Consider the following 22,829-nt stretch of genomic DNA (forward strand, 5'->3'; position numbering starts at 1 on the left):
TTGACTCCCAACATGGTCCCGCAGGAAGGTGGTAAATTCTTGTCATCAAGGGATAAGTTGTTTCCGTGTTATTTACGAACCATCGAATTCCCATCGATAAGCTCACGGAGATATGCAATGCAGCCCAGCTTTCCTTGCTGCATAGAGAAACAAAAACTACCGTGAGCACCTTGTAGTTTTAACAAGCCAAGATAAATAAATACCCAACTACTAGGAATACAAAATGAAAGTGAAACGAAGGGTTAAGCTGAGTAACAATGGGGAATTTTAGCTGTTGCAAACTGCTTACCAACAAAATTACACAGGTTCAAATTATTTAAAAGTAAGCCAGAAAAGGAATAAGCCAGAGATAGATTAGTACTCTACCTAATTTTGAGATCTATCCACAATTAATAATATTATCAAGTTAAATTAAACGAGTTGAAGTTTGCCAAAATGGAAAAACTCCAACCTGATGTGTCAGATTACAAATCACTGAAATACTTTTTTAACTTCCTCATTTGATTTCGTTCTTTAAGCAATAAGCAATTTTAAATAACATCTTCCTACAAAACATATAATTTTCAATATTATGACGAAACCTGTTCTTTTTACTTACTTCTCACTCATTATTTCTTATTTTATCTTCCTACTAAACACTATTCTGCAATATTATGACGAAACCTGGTTTTTTAAAACTTATTTCTCACTCCTTATTTCTTATTTTATTTCGCCAATTGAGATTAAAAATAATATTTGTCGGCAAACCATAACTGCCTTTTTCCTATTGTTCTATTAGTGCTATGATAACTTTCTCACTTCTCATTTCAAGGATTTTATTGAAAACAGTGTTTTACTAGGTTGTTTTTTTATACATGTACATATATCTATAAGTACAATTTCAATATTGTAACATTCTAGTATTTTGGCCTGTGGGTCACGAGTTACTATGTAAATAAACCTATATCCAATGCAGGAAAAAACAGTGGTATATGTTACGACTTGAATTGTTTTGTTTTACCTCAACCAAATAATTCTGATCTGGTTTCTCCATGTTGAAGTCTAGTGTGTCCAGGTAGCCAGTGTCAATTCCAATGGTTCGGTCAACATCTCCTGCCTACACAGCAAAATCAAGTTTAAAAGTTGTCTTGTTAAGTCATTTAGATTTGAAGAAATCCTTCCAGTGAAACTTGTGAGCCGGACCCCGGTGATTCCACGCCGTATCAGAATTTACGGCTACGGCTATCCTGTTGCTAAGAATGTTGTTAAGGATGTCCTGTACATCAACACATGATGACGGTGTAAATCTAGCCATATCCTAAGCTGCTGGTGGGCTAAAGGTAAAATAAACATGGCGTCTTGTGTATTTGTACAGAGTGCACACACAGCCTGACCTTTTGATGAATGCAAACGGTCCTTTGTATTTACATCGAACATAATGACCACCAATAAATTTGTCAGTGGGCCTGTATGAACTTTGTTTATAAGTTGTACAATCTTTGAGTATTCTGGCAGGCACAATATTGCAGGTCATATGAGAAAGTTGACTTTTTGTGTCATAATTTCCACAAAAATCCAAGAATTATGAAAGTAAAAGCTGGACAAGTTTTGAGAGGTGCCTCTTTAATCATATCAAAAGTTGATAAGAATTAGACAGTGCAAACTCCATAAAATATAAGATTTTATGTTTTTTTCCATTAGGCTGTGTACAAATCGTGCCTGCAGGAAGTCCAGGCTCTGTGGCTCTTTTGCAATTATGTGATGTCACAGGTCACATCGTCTATACACACAATAGGGTAATTTTTAACTGCATTTTTCATTTGTGGTTTATTTCCAAATTTACAGTATAAAATTGTCACTAATAATAGTCCTAACATTGCTATCAAAACAGGATGTTAAAACAACACATTTTCTGTTACCATTTTCCCTTCCAAATTGTGAAAAGACATGCTGTAGATTTTACAAATTAATTTAATAGTGTTGAGCAACAGGGGAAAGACAATTCCACCTCCTCTTGTTGGCTCGGTATGTGCACCCAATTCTAGCTATGTTCTCCTAGATATTTTATGGAGAAAAACAGCATAATTTTGACATTTTTGAAAAGTGACAATTTTTAGAAAAGTTGCTACCAAAAGTGAAAAAAATTTATTTAAAAATGCACCTGTTACTCTTATTTAAGTTGATTTTTGAGGTTGAACAAAGAATTGAATAGAGTGGGATTCGAACCAACAACCTCCGGATTAACGTGCCGGCGCTCTACCAACTGAGCTATCTAGCCCTATATTGGCGGTGTCCCTATTTTGTCAATATCTTTGTTTGGGGGTGCCAGTCAGAAGCCATACAACCGTTAACTGCCGTGTAGCCAGGGATCACACCCAAATTACGATACAACCTGGGAAGCAGGAACTAGGGGATCACCTTAAGGGGATGCGACTTTTTGTTTCAGATATCAGTATAAACCACAAGGGAAACTGACTGGGTAAATTTTGAAATGATTTTTGGGGTTGAACAAAGAATTGACTAGAGTGGGATTCGAATCAACGACCTCCGGATTAACATGCCGGCTAGTCAATTCTTTGTTCAACCCCAAAAATCATTTCAAAATTTACCCAGTCAGTTTCCCTTGTGGTTTTTATTGATATCTTATTTAAGTGCTCAGAGAATGAAGCGGTTTTGAGTTTTGAAAAGCAATTGTGACAGCTTTCCAAATGTATCTAACTGTCTATTTTGGGGTCACTACTTCCTTTGCCAAATGTATTTCAAATTCAGATGATTAGGTCTTCCTCCACGGGTGTCAAAGTATTTCCATTTTGTGAAACTCTGTAAATTGTTTAGTTTTTGTGGCGCGAAATACCTCGGTCTTTTCAGTTCACTGCGAGTTTTGTCAAGGAACCTCGGAAGCAGCCTAGTCCGTTTTAGGTTGTATTGTTTGAAAGAAATAACATGAATTTACCTGAATGAATATTCTTTTCATATTGAGCAGCAAGGTTTCCATTATCGTACCAAAGTAGCTACGTAAACTCGTAATGTCATGCCTTTGGTAACCCCGGAAGTGTTCCATGATACTCAACCCTTTCTTGTCCGCAAACGAAAGCAGTTCCTTGAAACTTATCTGCGGAATTGAAAGTGTTGATTGTGTATAGGTTAACAAATTACTGGTAAGAGTTCGTGTTGCAACACAGTGGAAAAAGATATCTGTATAATGAGTTGCACTGGGTTTCACGACGTTTCGATCAACGCTCTGATCATCTTCAGGAGAAAGTCAGCCTCAGAAGCTGAATGCTGCTTCAATAGTGTGTGATTGTAGATCAGCTTTTACTGTTTAGTACTGGTTTTTTTTTTATAAGTAACAGTGTGCTGAGAAAATGATATGGTGCGCAAAATAATGATATGATTAGATGATCATTGGTGAAAATGTGCAAGTGAAAGCTAGACTTAGTGGTTTGCATAAAACACCAAGAACATCTCAAATGATTTGCAGTATGTCTTTATTCATTCCCATCAATGACCTGGTGAACTGGGTCTTACACGGGAATGCATGCTTCTAATAATATAGTTTTTAAAACAATAATTCAATTCACACCCTCTGCTCTAGTTTTAAATAAGCCACAACCAAAATGTGAACATTGAAACCAATCCAGTGGCTACCTTTTTGTAAGAACAACGTAATGCCAATGTGTTGCAAGTAAAATACAGTTTTTGTTAAAAGGCACTCTACACTTTTGGTAACTGTCAAAGACCAGCTAAAAACTTTCTTTTGATCAACCCTTTACTCTGTTTGAATAACTTGTATCTTTTTGATTTGTGCCAAGTCTGTACTGTAATGTTCAACACAATATCATGTTCATAATAACATCCGCAAGGAGTGTCAAGTTGACAGATTTGGCGCGTTTTACAAATTGCCATCTAGGGAGGTTTCTGCACGTTACGCGAGCAAAAACGTGAACGTGAACGTTTATTTTGTTGTAAAAATCTCACGTTTTAGGCAAACGTCCCCGTGAAGTTATCAATTACCACGTCAGGCACGTACGTGCATAGAGAAAGGACCAAATATTTTTCTGTGGTCCTTTCTCTATGGTACGTGCAGACGTCAAGCCCAAAGTGGTGACGTCACCTAGAAACGACACAATTTTCGGACGTTCACGTTTAACGTTTTTGCTCGCTTAACGTGCAGCTAAACCTCCCTATATTATTAATATTTAGAACGAGAGCCGATTGTGCTTACTTGGTTATCTTCCGTTGTGTCTAATCTCTTGAACAGAGCTTCAGTATCTCTAAAGTCTTCCCCAAATAGTCGCGCCTTGTCCTCATCTGTAAACTTTGAAGGTTTCTGAATGAGAAAAGGATAAATAATACACAAGAGATGACGTTATCTTCTTGGTTTGAAGTCTTTGATCCAGAAGCTTAATTTATTAACACTAAGTGTCTTGGGGTTGTCCAAGACTGAGCGTTTAATATCTATTTATTTTATTTTAGTTTATTTTCCAAATCTGTAGACATTGTACACATTGGTCACAAGTTGGACAGGGGCTGTCAAGCTAAAACAAAAGTATAACAACTGTCCTCAAGAGAATGAAAAAGGGATAAATATTACACAATATCTTCTTGGTTAGAAGCCCTTGATCCAGAAGCTTGATTTATTAACACTAAGTGACTTTGGGTTGTCCAAGACTGAGCGTTTTATATTTATTTATTCTATCATATTTTATTTATTTTCAATCTTTAGACATAAAATATGTATGACAATGATTACAAGTTGGACAGGGGCTGTCAAGGTTAAAACAAAAGTATAATGTCATCAAGAGATGTGTAAAACTAGACCCCTGCCAACGATCAAAATATATTATCTATTTATTTAAAAGGTTTAAGTCTCGTATCAATGTGTCTTCATAGGGATGAATATTTGAGAATACGTGGACAAAAACACCCCCCCCCCCCAGTTTTTATATTTACACGTAACCGCTATGATGTTTTATTATTTGGGAGTTATGGAACACCACAGGTGTTATTGTAACGGGTGATCACAGGGTCAAAGGCATTTATGACATTGCATACCAGTGACACTTAAAGGCACTGGACACTATTAGTAATTATTCAAAATATTGTTGTTGTAACAGCTTGGTGTCAAAGAGCAATGGAGAGCAATGAAGAGCTGTTGATATGAAAAATTGTGAAAAATGGGTCCCTCTGAAGTAACGTATAGTTTTTGAGAAAGAGGTAGTTTCTCACCCATAATTATATTAAAAGACTCCAGGCCTGAAGCCCTTTATAGGGATGAAGGCACACATTGTGTGCAACAATGGTGTTTTTTCTTTCATGGCCCTCTTGGTTTTTCTTAGTCCCATCTTTGATGACCGAGTTAAAATTTTCACAGATAGATGCATATTTGAGGGACACACCAACTGACTATGGTCTTTGACAACATTACCAAAGGTTTTCTATGCATGCTGTAATGGACTGCCCAAAACGTTATACGGTTTAAATGTAAACAGATGCCTGGGAAATAGAGTTTCGTTCTGACCTCGGGCCTTGCGGGTTTTTAACAGGATAATTGCTAAAAATTACGATTCTTGTGCTATTAAAATCCATGTTGTGACCAACCGCGTGCAGGGCCTTTTCGTGTACTTTAGATAAGGTTATAGCAGCACTATAAAATGGAAATTGCACGGGTAAGCATGAGTTGGGCCGCTACGCAGCTCCTATAACATTGGGCTTTGTAGTAAGACAGTAAGGTCTATACCTTATGCATGGCAGTATTAAACTCGTCTACGCTGATGGTTCCACTCTCGTCGATATCACACTCATCCAGTACCTGCATGAATCTTGACATGGACGCAACAAGTTCACCGTGTTCCTTTGCAGCACTCTCTAGTTTTCTTATTTTATCTGCACGTTGACTGCAAAAAATTTCAATGCAATCAACATTTTTTCCCATTATTGGTAAAAAAAAAGGGAGGATAGTAAACAAATTAAGTACAATTATTTTAGTTGAATGCAGTCAACAACAGCTCAAGAAAATAATAAATTAAAATGAAATGAAAAAATATATATTATGAGCGCGATTCAGAGTAAACCGAAAAGGGGGCATTTACAGAAGCCAGAAAGGCTTATTTTATATATTTTTTAAACATGAACAATTTAACTCAAAGAGGACGTACATACTTAAAGATGTATTATTATATATAAAAACTGACAACAATGAGGACGGAGTTATAAAGATAAGGAACGGGCAAGAATACATACAAGAAAGGAAATGGAAAACCAGCAGTGTTGCAATTAATGCATGAGTGATTTATAGTTTGTTTGTTTACACCGAGGTGTAATAAAGCACCGTTGTCTCCGTACTTTCCCAAGTTCTGCGCAAACAAATAAAGGCAAACTACCCCGGGTTGGGTGCCACTACTTTTGCTGTCTAACCATAGAGCTAGGATGGTCTAACCACTTATAGACCACCGAGCTAGCCCGATGTATTGAGGCAGTTCGAAGAAGCGGGTACCAAAATGATTTAATTATATATAAAAGATGTGTATTTTTGAATATGGGACAAAGAGTATAAGTCAATCAATCACTAATAAAACATTTATTTCCACTGCTGCAGAAGGAGGCATCATCCTTAAAGCCGAAGCGTGTGATAAATGTTCCCGTTATACAACAATACAAAACAAAACAGGATAAACATTTTATGAATTCCTCGACGTCAAAACAGCAGTCTATAAAACTATAAGAAGATTAATTTATCTTCCTTTTAAAATTTTAACGAAATTCACAGGGCAATGGGTTGAAGCGTTATGACTGAAAACGCTTACAAAAGTTTATCATGCCGTTTTTGTTTGCATTAAAAGTTCCGCGCACAATAAATTCATATGTAAAAAATAAAATATATAAAAATAAAATGAAACTGTTAAGGTAGATTTAAACCATGGTTAAACAAATTAGTTACAACAAATTGAATTCTGTATATACCTTACGCAAAAATTTAAATTATTATTAAAAATAATTTATATGTATTTCTGAATTACTTGGCAAGTTTTGTCTCGGGATGTGGGATTCTCTCAGACTCAATGATTCGGTCTTTGAATCGTTCCTTCAAGGCATCCTTCATGAGTTCTTTCTCTCCTGCAGAGTACTGCAAAGGATTTTTAAAAAAACAGTTTTAGAAACAGAATGATTAAATTTCAATACTTTGGTTTCGATTTAAATATAAATGCTCAAAGGATTTGGGTACTTTCTATAGGACACAAAACACAATATCCACAGATTTACATGTAACTTGCATAGCTTGAAGAAATATTACTTCCTGGCTTTTGAGAAATGGGTCTAACAATGTCAGGAAAATAATTGTTCGTCTCAGTGAGTATACTGGTAAATATGTTGTACATGTTAGAATAATGTTTGTCCCCTGAGAAGAAATTTTTTTTTTGTGTGACATTGTTTAAATCATTTCTCAAAAACCACAGCATCTCAACAAGTAATACTTCAAAGGAAGCTTTCTATAATCATCATCTTCATTATATTAAGACTTTTTTCAAAGGAAAGTTTGAAGTTGTGATTTAAAAATAAAAATGAGAATGCAGTATACGAGTATGAGATGGCGAGTTGTTCAAAAGACGAGGTGCAAGTTTTCAAATATACATACCAGAAGAATCCCAATCGTCTTGTCATTCCTTTTGCCAAAACGTTCCCGGGGATCCCACAACTTGGGTAACTCTGCTAATCGTTGAACCTTCTTCAGAAATGAATCTTGATGTTCCATTGACAGATACCAACCTAAAAAGATCACAAACAATTGGGCACAAATAAATATACTTTAATCATTTTGGGGTTGAACAAAGAAAACTATAACAGAGCGGGATTCAAACCAACGATCTATATTTTGGCGGTCTCCCTATTTGTCAAAATCTTTGCCATACAACCGTTATGCTGTCGTGTAGGGGATCACATGCAAGTTTACGATACAAGAAAGGTATATCGCCAAATTTTTTTAAGCATTCCCCTCTTTCCCCGTTCAGCATTTCATGGTGTTTTTAAAGCATGACTCGCCTTTGTCGACCCACACCCCCACCCCGCCATGTTTGGATAATACGTCAGTGAACTGAAAAGGTTACGGTTTAACAATTCAGAAAGACTATAAAATACCAGGAAAACTGTTTTAAAAAACATCACTGCCTTTCGAGTGTGAACTTACGATCTTTCCACATTGCCCTTTAGTATTTATACGCCATTGTAAATTGTTATTTAATGTTGACACGATACATGCATGGAGTGATTTGTCATTTCTGTTGTCAGACTATACTAGTTTTATTCTTATCACGATCGAATTACGACCTCAACATTCTATCATGAGTGCCTTCCCGGAACCTAATGTGCCATTTTGGTCGCCGTATACAAAGATAAGGTTCCATAGCCACGTAATCCTATTTTGCTTTCGGTGCTCCTGGAATTGGAACTGACTTAAATGTCAGCGTTAAAGACCCTGGACACTATTGGTAATTGTTAGAGACTATAGTCTCCTCACTTTGTGTATCTCAACATAATTATGCATATAATAACAAAACCTGTGGAAATTTGAGCTAAATCGGTCGTCGAAGTTGCGAGATAATAATGAAAAAAAAACCCTTGTCACACGAAGTTGTGTGCTTTCAGATGCTTGATTTCGAGACCTCAAATTCTAAATCTGAGGTCTCGAAATCAAATTCGCGGACAACTACTTCTTTCTCGAAAACTACATTACTTCAGAGGGAGATGTTTCTCACAATGTTTCATACTATCACGCTCTCCCCATTACTCATCACCAAGTAAGGTTTTATGCTAATAATTATTTTGAGTAATTACCAATTGTGTCACTGCCTTTAAGCTGGTGACACACTCCGTCAACATTTAAAGATAAGACAACTATACTTGATGAGCCACAATACATCTAAAAGTATTGGCTGCTTTGGTCACGTTTGGGGATTGTCTGGTAAAACTGCCTTACAAACTAACCACTCTCAAACTAATTATTTAGTTTGCGGTGAATAATTTTTTTTTTTTGAGAAATTGTCTTGCGGAGTAAATTTTCGGAATTCAGGAGACACCTCAGTTCTGAAAAGAACTTGTTAACTAAAACATAAACCTGGGTAGGTAGGCATCGGAAGGGACTTCTACTTTCGCTTCAGTGGATCGAGTGAACGTCTCATTGTTAACTTCACTTATACCGCGGATTTCTTTTAATTTGTCTCAACTTTTCGACAGAGCTTGTTATAGTTATCACTCTCAAATCAGGCATTCAACTGTTAACTCCCCGCCCCCCAAAAAGAGGACATTACAAAATTTCAGTGGTTTTGTAAAGAGAACTTTTTAAAAAGAGGAAAAGTTGTACACTTGTCAAGCTAATACTTCACATAGAATAGTCACAGATGACACATACAAAAGGAATTTACATTCCCACTTTTTATCATGGACTGAGCCCAAAGATTTCAGAAATACAGTTTCAATTGCAATGAAAACATTACATCAATTACTTTCAGAAAACATGTATATTGATACATCCAATAGTGAGAACCCATAGGGACTAAAAGCCCAATCCAAAGGTCAATGTGCCAGAGTTTGGGATTCGAACCGGGTCCACATATATATGTGAAGGCAGTACCACACCCGCCGAGTCAACTTGAATGCCAGAACACGGTAAAGTATTTTGCAGATGATCGCAATCGCACGGAATTATTTCAAAAAAATTACTCATAATCAACATTTATTTTTTGCATAAAAACTTAGTTGAGTTTTTAACGAGCAATGTAGAAATGTTGAACGGCTCCCTCTGAAGTAAAGTAGTTTTGAGAAAAAAGTAATTTCGCAATTAAATAATAAATTACTTCAGCCGAAAGCCTTTTATTATGAAAATGAAAGCACACAAAGTAATGCAGCAAGGGTGCTTTTTCTTTCATTTTATTCAGGCAGATTCGATGACCAAGTGATCCAAACTTTTAACAAATTTGTTATTTTATGCGTAAAGTTCGATACATCAAGTACTGCAGGGTCTTTGACATTTACAAAACGTGCCCATAACAGTGCCTATATTTTACTACTTAAAAATACACATGACTAGAAAACCTTACCATCAAAGCAGTGAATTGGGTAGTTACATAGCATTCCTCCGTCCACAAAGTAGTCATGCGTTTTGTTAACTGGATGGGTTACTTGTACTGGGCAAAACACACCTGTATAAAATGGGTGAAATAATATACTACTAAGTACACAGTGCCGACACATGTCGGTGTATGATGGGTAAAAACCAAAACTAATATTCTTCATCCCCGATGCAAATTTAACATCTATTATAAATTAAACATCTACTGTGAACTAGTATAAGCAATACATTTTGCCTTTTAAAAGTTATGTATATCTTGTTGAAGATTTCAATCGATGTTCGCTTTGTGAGATTTTATGACCAATTGGGTGAGAACCGTGTCCTCTCCGGACAAATAAAACATAAGAAAACAGATTTTACACAAATATTGGTTGCAAATGGAACATAGGCCGAGCAAATCACGAGGTAAAATTTCTGAACTGTTCTATTTCAGGGACCAATTTCAGGGACCAATATCACGGCTCCTTTACCGTAAACAAAAAAAATCTGTGCTTGCAGAAGCAGGAAATTCACGTTACAGGCATTTCAAAAAATACGCTTGCATGCAACAGATGGCGCAGAAATTCAGCGCTTGCACATTTTAGCGGAGACTGGTGACCGTTGCAGAATACGGTGATAAGCAGAGCCATGAAATTGGGTCCAGAGGCGAAACCAAGTGAAATGGAATAGTAGTCCGGTGAAATTGAAGTCAATATATATTTCTTCTAAATTGTTTGAATAAAATGAATTCTTTAGTTACTTTATACATTGTATATCTCGCGCACAAAACCTTGTCATTTGATATGGCTGAGAATCGAGGGGGTAGTCATAACACAGACACATTTATTTTGACTGGCCTGACGAGCTATTTGTTTAAAGTTATTTATTTATCGAGATCTGTGCATGGAGGTAGAAATGTAATGGTTGGAAGGGGTGTATGTGGGGTGGGGTGGGTAGGGTGGGGTGTTAAAGACCAACCTGGAATGCAAGCCGACATTCGTACAGCCTTCCTGATCGGCATATCTGGTGTTGTTTTAACATGACAGTATGTACAGTCCATACTGTTCATATTGGTTACAGTGATGCACAACTCACGCTTGGTTTTACTGTACAGCTAAGGTAGAAACGTTAAAAAAACATCATACCAAGTTAAACAACTTAGGAATTGACTTTATTATAAGACTTTGGCCTAGAACAGCTCAAATCTTGCTAAGCAAGAAAAAGGTCTACTAACGAATAATTGTAATGTAATGTTAAATGCTTGTGTGTGTTACAAAGGCACTTGACACTAATGGTACACCATTAGTAATATACTCAAAATAACTGTTAGCATAAAAACGTCACACATAACTTGGTAACGGTTGCATTTTGTCTCATTTGCTGTACTCGTTATTTACATAAATTATTAAGACTGTGTCAGTACTTCTGTCAGCAATTTTATGGTTAAATACGCTGATGACACGACTCATGTGTGTGGATGAGACATCGTGCTGAAATGAAGTGCATTCTATCGTTAACTAGTGCTCTGAGAACAATCTAGAATTAAATGTCAGCAAAACAAAGGAATTTATTGTTGATTTTCGTAAGAATCCTGCAGCTATTGCTCTGAAGTGGAAATAGTGAAATTTTTAAAAATTTCTTGGTGTACATTTATCATCAGATTTAAAATGGGGATGTAATGCCGATTCCATTGTTGAGAAAGGTCAGCAAAGGGTTATTTTTCTTGAGACGGCTGAGAAGTTTCCATATCAGTCAGCCACTTCTGTTAAAGTTCTACTGTTGAGTGTCTTACAGAATGATCAGCCGGATCGTTCGCACTGCAAGTAAAATAATTGCCATTGCCAACTCACATCACTTGATCAACTGTATCTCTCTCTTTCGAGTAAAAAAAAAAACACGAGCCCCCTCTATTTAGATGACAAGTTTCACCCGGCAAATGACCTCTCCCAGCCAATGTGGTCAAAGAATTGATTCCGTTCAATTAAATAATGGTTCTAATCATATTTTGCCCCACAGCTGTTCGTATTCCTAATTATGGATTTTAATCAAAATGTTGATTTCTGACTTCTTTCATAACGTGCTGTTTTTGTCTTTGTATTTCGCCTGCATAATTATAACACTTTTCATAAATGTATATAGATTCGATGTATTTTGTATAATTGTAAATTTGTAGTCTGCATTTTTGTAGGCCTATGGCATATTTTTAGACACACAAAACCAAAATGCATTTCACTGTACAATTATATTTTATCTGTGACAATAAAACATTAATAATAATAATAAAATAATAACGAGCGATGGAGAGCGGTTGATAGTATTTTAAAACCATTGTGAGAAACAGCTCTCTCTGAAATAACGTAGTTTTTGAGAAAGAGGTGGGCCTAATTTCTAAGGCAAATAAGTTAAATAACTCCAGGCCAGAAGAATTTTATTGTGCATCTGATGAAAGCACACACATTTTGTGCAACAAGGGTGTTTTTTCTTTAACTTCGACGACCATTGTAGTCCATTAGTTTTCACAGATTTGTTATTCACATGTAGGGATACACCAAGTGAGGGTACTCATGGTCTTTGAGAATTACCAAAGGTAACCAGAGCTCTTTATTACTTGGTGGACACTTTGTTGAGCGCCGTTTTCGAGTCAATTGCCTAGTGAAATGCGCTCCATGCTTCAACCTCTTGTTCGAGTGGCGACAGTTTTGCTCTTTTGTGAGTCGGTCTGTGTCACTCTTTTTGAGTGGTATTTGAATGAAGTTCACTCTGAATCGAGTTGAATGTATACCCTTATTTACTTTAAACAAAACTTTCCGCCATACGGCTCTTTGAAAGAGTGGTTTGGCGGACAAAATGAGTAGTTTTTTTCATGGATAAGAATTGGATTGTCATTTCTACTATACCTCTTCAAATGTCAAGTCAGCATTGCCCATTTTTGCCTTGACTTTCTCACCAAACCATCGATTTATCTTCTCGCCGGGATGGCAGCCGTAATGCAGCAACATGTTCGGTAGAAAACTCAGTACGCCAAACCTTGCATCTGTAATCATGAATATTCATATTAGTTAAACTATTTATGTGACGTCACTCTATTGATGAAAGTGTAGTGAGGTCTCGAAATCAAATTCAAATATTTTAGTGGAAAATGACTTCTTTCTTGAAAACTACGTTACTTCAGAGGGAGCCGTTTCTCATGTTTTACACTATCAACAGCTTTCCATTGCTCGTTCCTAGTAAGCTTTCACGCTAACAATTATTTTGAGTAATTACCAATAGTGTCCAGTGCCTTTAAAACATCATTCTTGTTCAACAAAATTCACAAATTTGTTGTTAACTTGACATTGTGCTCGATATTGTTGCAAGCACTTAATAATAAAGTACGCCTATATATTTTGCAAAATAGTTATATAATGTAACCAACCGTCTTTTGACAAAGACTTTAGGGCCTCCACGAGATTGGTTGAAGTCAGAGATTAGACTCTAAAATGTAGTTTCGAGGCTATACAGTGTACTCGCCTTCGGCTCGTATAGAGATAGCTCTATGATTCTATGAATGAATCTACACGTTCTCGTCCATTCTCCTGAACTGAATGCAATAATCGTCTATACATGATAATTCCGAATAAATTGACCTCCTAAAGCATATATTGAACGCCCCCCCCCCCACACACACACCAAGCCTCCTTTTATAAACTATGTTTTTCATGAGAAATGACAACTAAATTTTACGTTCAAGTCATTAACAGACCCCAATTGTGAGAATATGGTGCTCCACAACAGTGAAACACATTAATATGGAGAAAACACGTGAGACAAAACTTGGTCACAGTTTAAAAAAACAAGACATCCGTTTTGTGCCTAGCACAAAAACAAAGTATTCGGGATGACCTAAAGTTAAACGCAGCACTTTCATGAATATTATACAAAAGATATATAGAAAACAACATTGCAGCTTCACCTTCGGCCTGAACATTCTAGACTTTGTGTCAAATTGACATAAATTGAATTTGAGGTAGGAAATGCTGGCCTCCAAAATATACTGCACCCACTTACTTATTAAACTGCCCTGGAAAAGGGGAAAGGATCTTGGACGGGAGGGTGACAGATTATTCAGCTCACTTGAGCCCAGCCCGGCAATCTATGGTTTTACCGTCAATTAAAAGGTTGTAAAGGTCCGCTATTTGGTTCGAGCCATTTTATTACAAACAAAACAAAGACAAATACAATAGATTGGCATCTGACATCGGAATGCTATTGACAAGAAGTTGAATATGGGCAGATGTTTTATATGGAGCAATCTAGCGGTGGAATGTTTTAGAAGGATTCAACGTGGAGTTGGTTACGTCACTGCACCCAACAAAGGGTCGGGCTAACGGTTTTTATAGCACATTGTTTGCAAGGAGGTAAATGAAGAGCCGCGGACTTTGCATTGAAGTCGATTGACTTGTAATTTAACGGTTAACATTCTTCTAATATATATATATTGAATGACTCAAAAACCTGCCACGGTGCTGTCGGAGCTCTTTTGCTGTCTATAGGCAGAAAAACATTGCAACTCTCTCCTCAATGAAGCAAGCTGGCAATGGCATCAATTATGACTATCAAAAAAGGCTCCAAAGCTATGCTGCACGCATACTTTTTTCTCAACCCAAATACACCACACACTTCTCCGACCGTATACTTTACCTCTTACACAACGCACCATCACCTTCAAAACACGCAAAAAGCAATCTCAAAGGAGTCAAACGAACTTCTTTCCACGGAACACCACAAAGCCTAAAAAATTTGTCTTCGCCCCAGCAACAATCTAATAATTCCTCGCACTTACAAAACGGCGATCCTTTTCAGTTGTTGGTCCCGGAGTCCAAAATTCAAAACTAATCTGTTCTCTTCACGCCCATAAACTTTCCATTTTGATTATTTTCAAGCTTTGTTCACATTGATGACACCACCACTGTGACGTATGTAGATCAATGGTAAGGGAGGTATATATTCAAATTATGTGACGAGTTAACCCTGTGTGCTCATGGAGAAATAAGAACTTATTCCTCAATAACCTTTGCTGCTGATGAAATGTCCCGACTGTTTAATGACAGGACAGAGAATAATGCCGGTGTCGCATGCAATTATGTCCTCTTTGCAATAGTATCCGGAGGACATTATTGCATATGCAAAAATGTTCGCCGGACGGTTTTGCATACGCAATCGCGTCCGCCCGGACGCTGCTGCATAATGCAATTGTGTCCGCCCGCACACATTTGCATATGCAGTTGTGTCCGCCCCGAGCAAAACCGTCCTTTAAGTAAATTAAACGCCCTTGGTCGACGGAACATGTTCACCATTTTTTTACAAGCTTAAGTGCATGCCATGAATGGCATGGGAAATGTTCGGCCGTTGGGTATTCGCTGCAATCATACGTGAATATTCATGCTGCATATACGTAGGTTCAGTGCATGCACGCTCGCTTACGCACACACATACATGTACAAGTCATGTACATGTCCACCGGACGGTTTTTGCATAGCCCCGGACACGATTGCATATGCAAAAGTGTCCGGTGCGGACAGTTTAGCATGGCGGACACAATTGCATTTGACACCGGTGCATGGTGTAATCATTGTTAGCATTAAAAACTTCCAAAAGAGCAATGGAGAGCTGTTAAAATAGTATAAAACATTGTAAGAAACGGCTCCCTCTGAAGCAACGTATTTTGAGAAAAAAAGTAATTTCTCACTAAAATGTTTGAATTGAATAAGAGACCTCGGCTGAGGTCTCGAATTCAATGCATCTGAAAGCAAACAACTTGTGCGACAAGGGTGTTTTTTCTTCCATTATTTTCCCGCAACTTCGACGACCAATGAGTCAAAATTTTCACATTGTTATTTAAAGCATTGAGATACACACACAATGAGAAGACTGGTCTTTGTGACAATTACCGAAGGTGTCCAGTGCCTTTAACTACAGGAACAAAGGAAAGAACAAAGATGTATTTACAAAGGATGCAACAAATACAATGTTTGTATTCTACTGTTTGTAGCGTATAATCAAACTGGTTATTAGAGCCCCAAACCCGCATTCATCGTGGTTCAATTTCATAGAGCTGCTTAAACACAAAACGTGGCTAAGCAAAACAAAACTACGCTGACTAGAATAAGGTTACCAGCCAAACTACCGTGTCATACACTTGGTGACTGAGTGGTATCCCGTTCATTTCTACTCAGCAGAAAATTGCTAAGCAGCTCTATGAAATCTGGCCCGGCGTCTGTATATACTAACCAAGAAACACTTTCCCAATATCTCCACAAAGGAATTCTTCAATGTCATGTGAATTGTAACCGACACAAACCAAAGCGGTGATCATGGCCCCAGCGCTAGCCCCAGCGAACCGAGTGATTTTACTCCAGTATCCGAGCTCTTCAAGAACCTGTGTAAATTATGGATAAAAGTAAACAATAGAAACAATATGTTTAGCTTTAGGTTACTTTTGGAAACCAAATAAATAAACAATGCTGATGTTATATCTTGTTTTTAATGTTAACAAAATAAATTGTTTAGATTTTGTAATATCATAAATCATTGGGAGACCAAACAAATAAATCGTGCTGGCAACCTTTATTAAGGTTGATGTTATGATTCATAACTCTACGACCGTACGGAGACCAATTATTCACCCGATCTAAAAAATGTATCAACTTGGGGCACAATCGCCGTCAACATCAAGAACTTTGGCACGTGTAACACCTTTTTCACACGAGAGCAACTATAGCAAGGATCCCTTGTAGCGTGGTTGTAAAAGAAAAAAATGTCATCGTGTGAAAGGACAACAACTTGTGTATACTGTCGTGAAAGGACAACATTTGTGTTGTCCTTTGTAAAATTTTATCGGAGGCTGGACCTACGAAAAATATTCCGCTAGCGGAAGTTTTGAATTTTAGAACATGCGTAAAATCATGGAGGTAGAAATCTCCCTGGTTGAACGATCTTGAAGGAAACAGCATAGCCGAATTTTACCTCCGTTCAAAATTTATATTAATGACAACACACATCTTTCTAAACTTGAGAATCTACTGGTTTTTACATGTATAGTCTTTTCACTGAGTTTTTTTCCCTTCTCGTTTAGACAACAATGTCAAAATTCCGAAGTGTGCCTGCCGACCCGTCATGCACGCAATAATCTATGCAGAATTTGTGTTTGTTCCTGACTTGAGTAGGCCCTACTGGCTGCGACGATTAAAGAGAGATAGGGCCTTACTTTTGGGAATCACTCCAAAATGAGCACCTACATAAATGCAGCTGTTGATTGTGTATAACATTTCTTAGAAACAATTCCCTTCAAATAGGTTTTAGAGAATGGGAATCAAAACACAAATCTGAGAAACGTTCCTGCGTGAAACGTTTCTCAGATTGAGTCTTTATTTCAATTACGGATTATTTTTCCTGCGTGGACAAAACCAATATGAAGCATTTGTTTCTTTAGAGTTAGAACTGGCACTGCTCATTTATTCTTTCCTGCGTGGACAAAACCAATATGAAGCATTAGTTTCTTTAGAGTTAGAACTGGCACTGCTCATTTATTTTTGTTTACCAGAAAAATATAATGCTTTAATTTCTTTTGTAGCCGAGTACAACAGTATTATGCCTATCATTATATTGACATAGCATCAAATTGAACCTTTACTTTTATACGACATTCACCGCCAGGTGTATGGCACATTATCACCGAAAATGAAACCACAATGAAGCACTCAGCATGCTCAGCGGGCCTGCTTGCGTAAGCAAAGACCCTGCGCTGCTGGCGGGGGCTGATCCTTTAGAATGAGGTCATTCCGGTTTCAGACAGAAAAGCTTCTTAGAATAACAGCAGACGGTGAACAACACCTATACCCTTTTGATAACAAACACAATGCAGAGCAGTACTTGGCCTTTATGGCTCACCAATGTTGAAGCTTTACTCTTTGAGACATGAACTTGAAGGGACACGGTGCCTTGGATCGGGCGAGTTGGTCTATGGGGGGATTAGCGTTCGAAACCGTTTGTTACGAATTGCAATGGTTAGAAAGATGTTTTTACCAGTGGAAAATAATGATCCACACAAATATGCCTCGAAATTATGTATTTTTTCCTGTTATTTTTACTTTACGAACTAACACGGTCGGCCATTTTGGGGGCAGAAAGGGAATGTTATGCAAATCAGTACTGTACTGATCAAGCAAACTTGATTTAAACTCCTCACAAAAGGTTCCAAAAAGGGTAACATAAACATGTACGGTATAGAGAGACGAAAACTATTTATACAAATTTCCATCCCATACAACCTTCTTCCTCTCAATTATTCTCTCGGTCAAGTGGAAGAGTTTAGTGTCTCTTATCAGGAACTGTCTTGTGACGTGACCTTTATGATCTGAGGGTCAAGTTGGAAGTTAAACTTCAGTACAAGGAGAAATTCCTTTGTCACCGAAATAAACAAAAGGGCAAGTCACACGTTCATTTAAGCACGATTTAAGCATTTGTACAGCGGACAAAACTGACCCACGGTAAACCGGGTATCATCGACCACGACCCTCTCGATTGTTGGTTTGGTTCATCTCATTGCGTATTGTCCGCTGTTACTTCACGAACCTCATACTTCACCCCTATTTCAGTGCCCGCTGAAGTTTCCGATCCGCGCCAATTTCGGGTCATGAAACCTACCATCTATAATACTATACTGAACTCTAAACTTGCTCTAAACTACCTTATAATGACAGTTGATGGCATTTTTTCCAACAAAAAACACAATGTCCACAGATTTACACTAAACTTACGCAGTTTGAAGATTATGATAGTAGAAAGCTTCCCTTGAAATTTTACTTACTGAGGTGCTGAAGTTTTTTGAGAAATGAGTAGGCTCCAAGCATTACATTTATAGACCCATCTCTGTTTTATCAACATTTTCGAAGTTAATTATACTCCACTCATATGTGTTTTATTAAAAAATGACCTTTTGACAGAATCGCAGTTTGGCTTAAAGGGAAGGTACAAAGACCAGTCTTCTCACTTGGTGTATCCCATCATATGCATAAAATAACAAGCCTGTGAAAATTTGGGCTCAATCGGTCATCGAAGTTGCGAGAAAATGATGAAAGAAAAAACACCCTTGTAAGACGAATTTGTGTGCTTTCAGATTGGAATAAAAGACTTCTATAGCTAGAAGGCTTTTATTATTTTAGTGAAAAATAACCTCTTATTATTAATCAAAAACTACATTACTTCAGAGGGAATCGTTTCCCACAAAGTTTTATACTATCAACAGCTCTCCAATGCTCGTTACCAAGTCAGTTTTTAAGTTAATATTTGTTTTGAGTAACGTACCAAACGTGTTCCTTCCCTTTAAGACGTAACCGCTCAACAAACTTATCTACATCTTATGTTATTAACAAATAGGTAATGATCTAGATGTAAAGCATTTATCCGTCGACATCTTAAAGGCAGTGGACACTATTGGTAATTACTCGAAATAATTATTAGCATAAAACATTACTTGGTAACGAGTAATGGGGAGAGGTTGGTGAGAGACGGCTCTCTCTGAAGTGGAGTAGTTTTCGAGAAAAAAGTAGTTTTCCACGAATTTGATTTCGAGACCTCAAGTTTAGAATTTGAGGTCTCGAAATCAAGCATCTGAAAGCACACAACTTCGTTTGACAAGAGTGTTTTTTCTTTCATTATTATCTCGCAACTCCGACGACCAATCGAGCTCACATTTTCACAGATTTGTTATTTAATGCATATGTTGAGATACACCAAGTGAGAAGACTGGTCCTTGACAATTACCAATAGTGTCCACTGGCTTTAATGGATTTATCTATAAAACATTTAATTCTTCCCGACCTCTTTCGGCCTGTTGTTAGTTTTACATCATGGTCGCGGTAAAGTTGACGTGGAGGTCAGTTTACTTTAGCATCCCCGTTGGATTGGTTGTTGTCATTCTACAGAAAAGTTGTGGTAGTCAACGGATCATGTCTGTCATTTTGTTTGTCCATCCATAGGCTGTGGAACAAAAGCTGGTGCTTCACCCGGACATAGATGTTGCCATTTGTTTAAGATTCACTTTCGCAATACCGTTGTAAAATGTACACGTGCTTAAATTTGATTATATAACATGTTGAATTATTCACTATGACATTCTGTAACATTGAATAAACGTACATCTTATAATCTTATTTGTTCCGACACAGCTTGCCAGACCGCGCTACTTCCTTTATATTATGACAGGTGACCCACTGGGCGATAACAATGGTCTGTTCCGTATTCACCTGTTATAATCATCCCAATAGTCAACTGTAACATTCAAGTTGGGACCGGTAATGTTCTACTATACAGTTGGGACGGAACATAGGGTAGTTATACTTCTTTTAGATAAAATATAGAGAACGGACGCACTAGGCGATGACAACACAGTAACAGCTTCCCGGTCAACTGTTAACGAATTCAAGTTGGGACCGGTGGTATTCTAAAGTTGGGACAGAACAGAATATATTGGGTATTACTTCTTTTGAGATAGAATATAGAGAATGGACGCACTAGCCGATAAAAACACAGTAACAGCTGTAGAATCATCCCAATAGTCAACTGTAACATTCAAGTTGGGACCGGTTGTTCTATTGGGACAGGACATTGGGTATATGGACGCACTAATAGGCGGTAACAACACCGTAAGAGCTATCATCCCAATAGTCAACTGTAACATTCAAGTTGGGATCGGTAGGCCTACCCGGCAGTGTTCTAAATAAAGGTGGAACAGAACATTGGGTATTACATTAGTATAAACAAACGTAGTATAAACAAATGTAGAGAAGTGGTCCTTTCTCTATGTCCCTTTGTTTGTAATGACCTCGGTTTGCACTGTATGAGACCCTTGGTAAGAGAGGGGGTACCTTACCACTCTATATTGCACCGTGGATATATGTCATTGTATTTCACCAATGGTCTATATACAATTGGTTCACTATTACCATGTAGAACCTATTTGCTCTTTATGGAGGAAGGTTTTATTACTCTTACTTCATGCATTATATTTATTTATACATGGGCAAATGCTCGATACAACCCTCCATCCATCTTGTGAGTGTGAGGCATGTCAGTAACTGTCCATGAAAGAAGAGGTAAAGGGAAAAACGCGCTGGAAAAAAGGTGAAAGATAACATTCTTATAGAGTATACTTTTGCACACAGAAAGTGAAGACAAAAAGAGAAAAATCAAAACCCCCAAAAGAGGAAATCATCTTATTAAAAGAGGAAATCTCACAATCACATGCCTGATGCATGGAGGAGAAGTTTATCTTCCTCCATGATGAAGTAACCAGTTAAAATTATTTCTTAATATAAATACTTATGTACTAACCCGAATTGCCCCTGTAGCAGAAAGACCCTTATTTCCTCCACCCTCGAAGACGATATTCTCAAAAGTGAAGTCGTAGCCCCCGAGCTCCACTGCCTGGTCGGCCGTAAGAATCGGCGAGCGCCCAGCTGGTGATGTTACTGCCGCCGTCGTCAACGCCATGTCGGAACTGTCACCATTGCTGAAGATGCCACCAGCCTTCTTGTCTTCAGCTCCATTCACAGCTTTGTATTTGCCGCTTGATTTTGAGGATTTCAATTGCTGGCTCGTCATACTTTTTGTTCCAATCCGTTGAGTGCTTTGAGTAAGTTTGCACTTGTATTAAATCTGTGAAACCATGTAGTATTGAACTCCGTTATCCAACACGTTCACGGCACTGGTCATGCTATTCGGGTTGCACGTGTGTTTGTATGCGCTGCATGAAGTCCGTATGTGACAGCCTTTCTCACTAAAGTGTGAAGACATACAACATACAGCTAGCTACGTATGAACGCAAAAGAACGGCCCTGATTTGTAGTAGTCTCTGTGCAAGACGATCTCGTCACATTGCTGGCCGATTGGTTACTGTATTACCAACAGAGGGCTTTACCAAGCAGGGCAATCTGTCTTCTCCGAAGGTTCTATCCTCCACATAGGAAACTAATGCCGTGTCCGAAACGACGACTTCGGCTACAGCTACGTCTAGATCAGCGCGTCTACCAGTGTTGAAGAATAGGCAGGAATATCCTTAAGGCCTTCTCTGTAAGGGGGAAAAAAACATGAAAAATAACCGTAATGTATCTAAATTTTGTCGAACCCCTGTGCTGAAAATGAACGTTGCCAACAATTACTGTCAAATAAAATAAAACGTGGGCCGAAAGGCTTTGCACAGTCAGCTTGGACAACATGCCACTGCCGACTACACTAGCCGGCCATGCTTTTGCTATTGATGTCACACGAGTCGCTTGGAGCCAGGTCGAGTTGTCTCCGGTCCCATGGAAGTCTTTTCCAGCCATCCGAGCACCGTATACTGACCGGTCACTCGTTCCTGAATCAATCAGGAACAGTTCGGACTCAGTGTATGATGCTTTGCGTGAGACACCGTCTCTGCCTGCCATTTAAATGATTTCTTTAAACACAACACCCCTCCAGCTATGAAATGGTAGAGCCCTCCGTAGCCCTGGCGGCCTTACAATTTCGTTTTGTACTACAGTGACGTCCTGGACATCAGGGTACATTTCTGGGGCGGAAAATTTTCACAGCTTCATAACTCAAATCTTACCTGCAAGAAAGCACAAATTTCAACAGATTCACATTCCATGGCAGCATATGTTTTTCTGCGGTGGGTTTTGATCGTCATATATTCTTCACAAATCCGTAATTTTCATGAAATAAT

The 22,829-nt window shown here is 37.9% G+C and overlaps 1 protein-coding gene across 2 annotated transcripts; it reads right to left on the minus strand.

Moving 5' to 3' along the window:
- Nucleotides 1–22,822, minus strand: LOC139934646 (uncharacterized). Of its 2 annotated transcripts, none has more exons than XM_071928964.1 (13): nucleotides 22,716–22,822; nucleotides 21,458–22,193; nucleotides 16,355–16,502; nucleotides 12,982–13,118; nucleotides 11,063–11,198; nucleotides 10,074–10,175; nucleotides 7,616–7,746; nucleotides 6,999–7,105; nucleotides 5,720–5,876; nucleotides 4,205–4,309; nucleotides 2,933–3,091; nucleotides 1,001–1,096; nucleotides 1–137 (listed from the first exon to the last, which is right to left on the minus strand). In XM_071928964.1, exons 2-13 carry the CDS (start codon nucleotides 21,725–21,727, stop codon nucleotides 69–71), a joined length of 1,617 nt encoding a protein of 538 aa, XP_071785065.1. In that variant the 5' UTR covers nucleotides 21,728–22,193; nucleotides 22,716–22,822; the 3' UTR covers nucleotides 1–68. The 2 variants fall into 2 exon arrangements, with proteins under 2 accessions (XP_071785065.1, XP_071785074.1); XM_071928973.1 differs by having other exon boundaries at nucleotides 22,627–22,716.
- Between the last annotated feature and the right edge of the window lie 7 nt (nucleotides 22,823–22,829).

This window comes from Asterias amurensis, chromosome 1 (genome assembly GCF_032118995.1).
Source record: "Asterias amurensis chromosome 1, ASM3211899v1".
NCBI classification, from domain to species: Eukaryota; Metazoa; Echinodermata; class Asteroidea; order Forcipulatida; family Asteriidae; genus Asterias; species Asterias amurensis.

What these genes read in the sequence shown, in the direction of transcription:
- LOC139934646 (XM_071928964.1), bottom strand. Translation starts at nt 21,727, where the DNA reads ATGACGAGCCAGCAATTGAAATCCTCAAAATCAAGCGGCAAATACAAA. An exon ending in TATTGGGAAAGTGTTTCTTG is followed by an intron (nt 13,119 to 16,354) that starts GTTAGTATATAC and finishes TCATGATTACAG; the next exon opens with ATGCAAGGTTTGGCGTACTG. An exon ending in ATCAGAATTATTTGGTTGAG is followed by an intron (nt 138 to 1,000) that starts GTAAAACAAAAC and finishes TTCTCTATGCAG; the next exon opens with CAAGGAAAGCTGGGCTGCAT.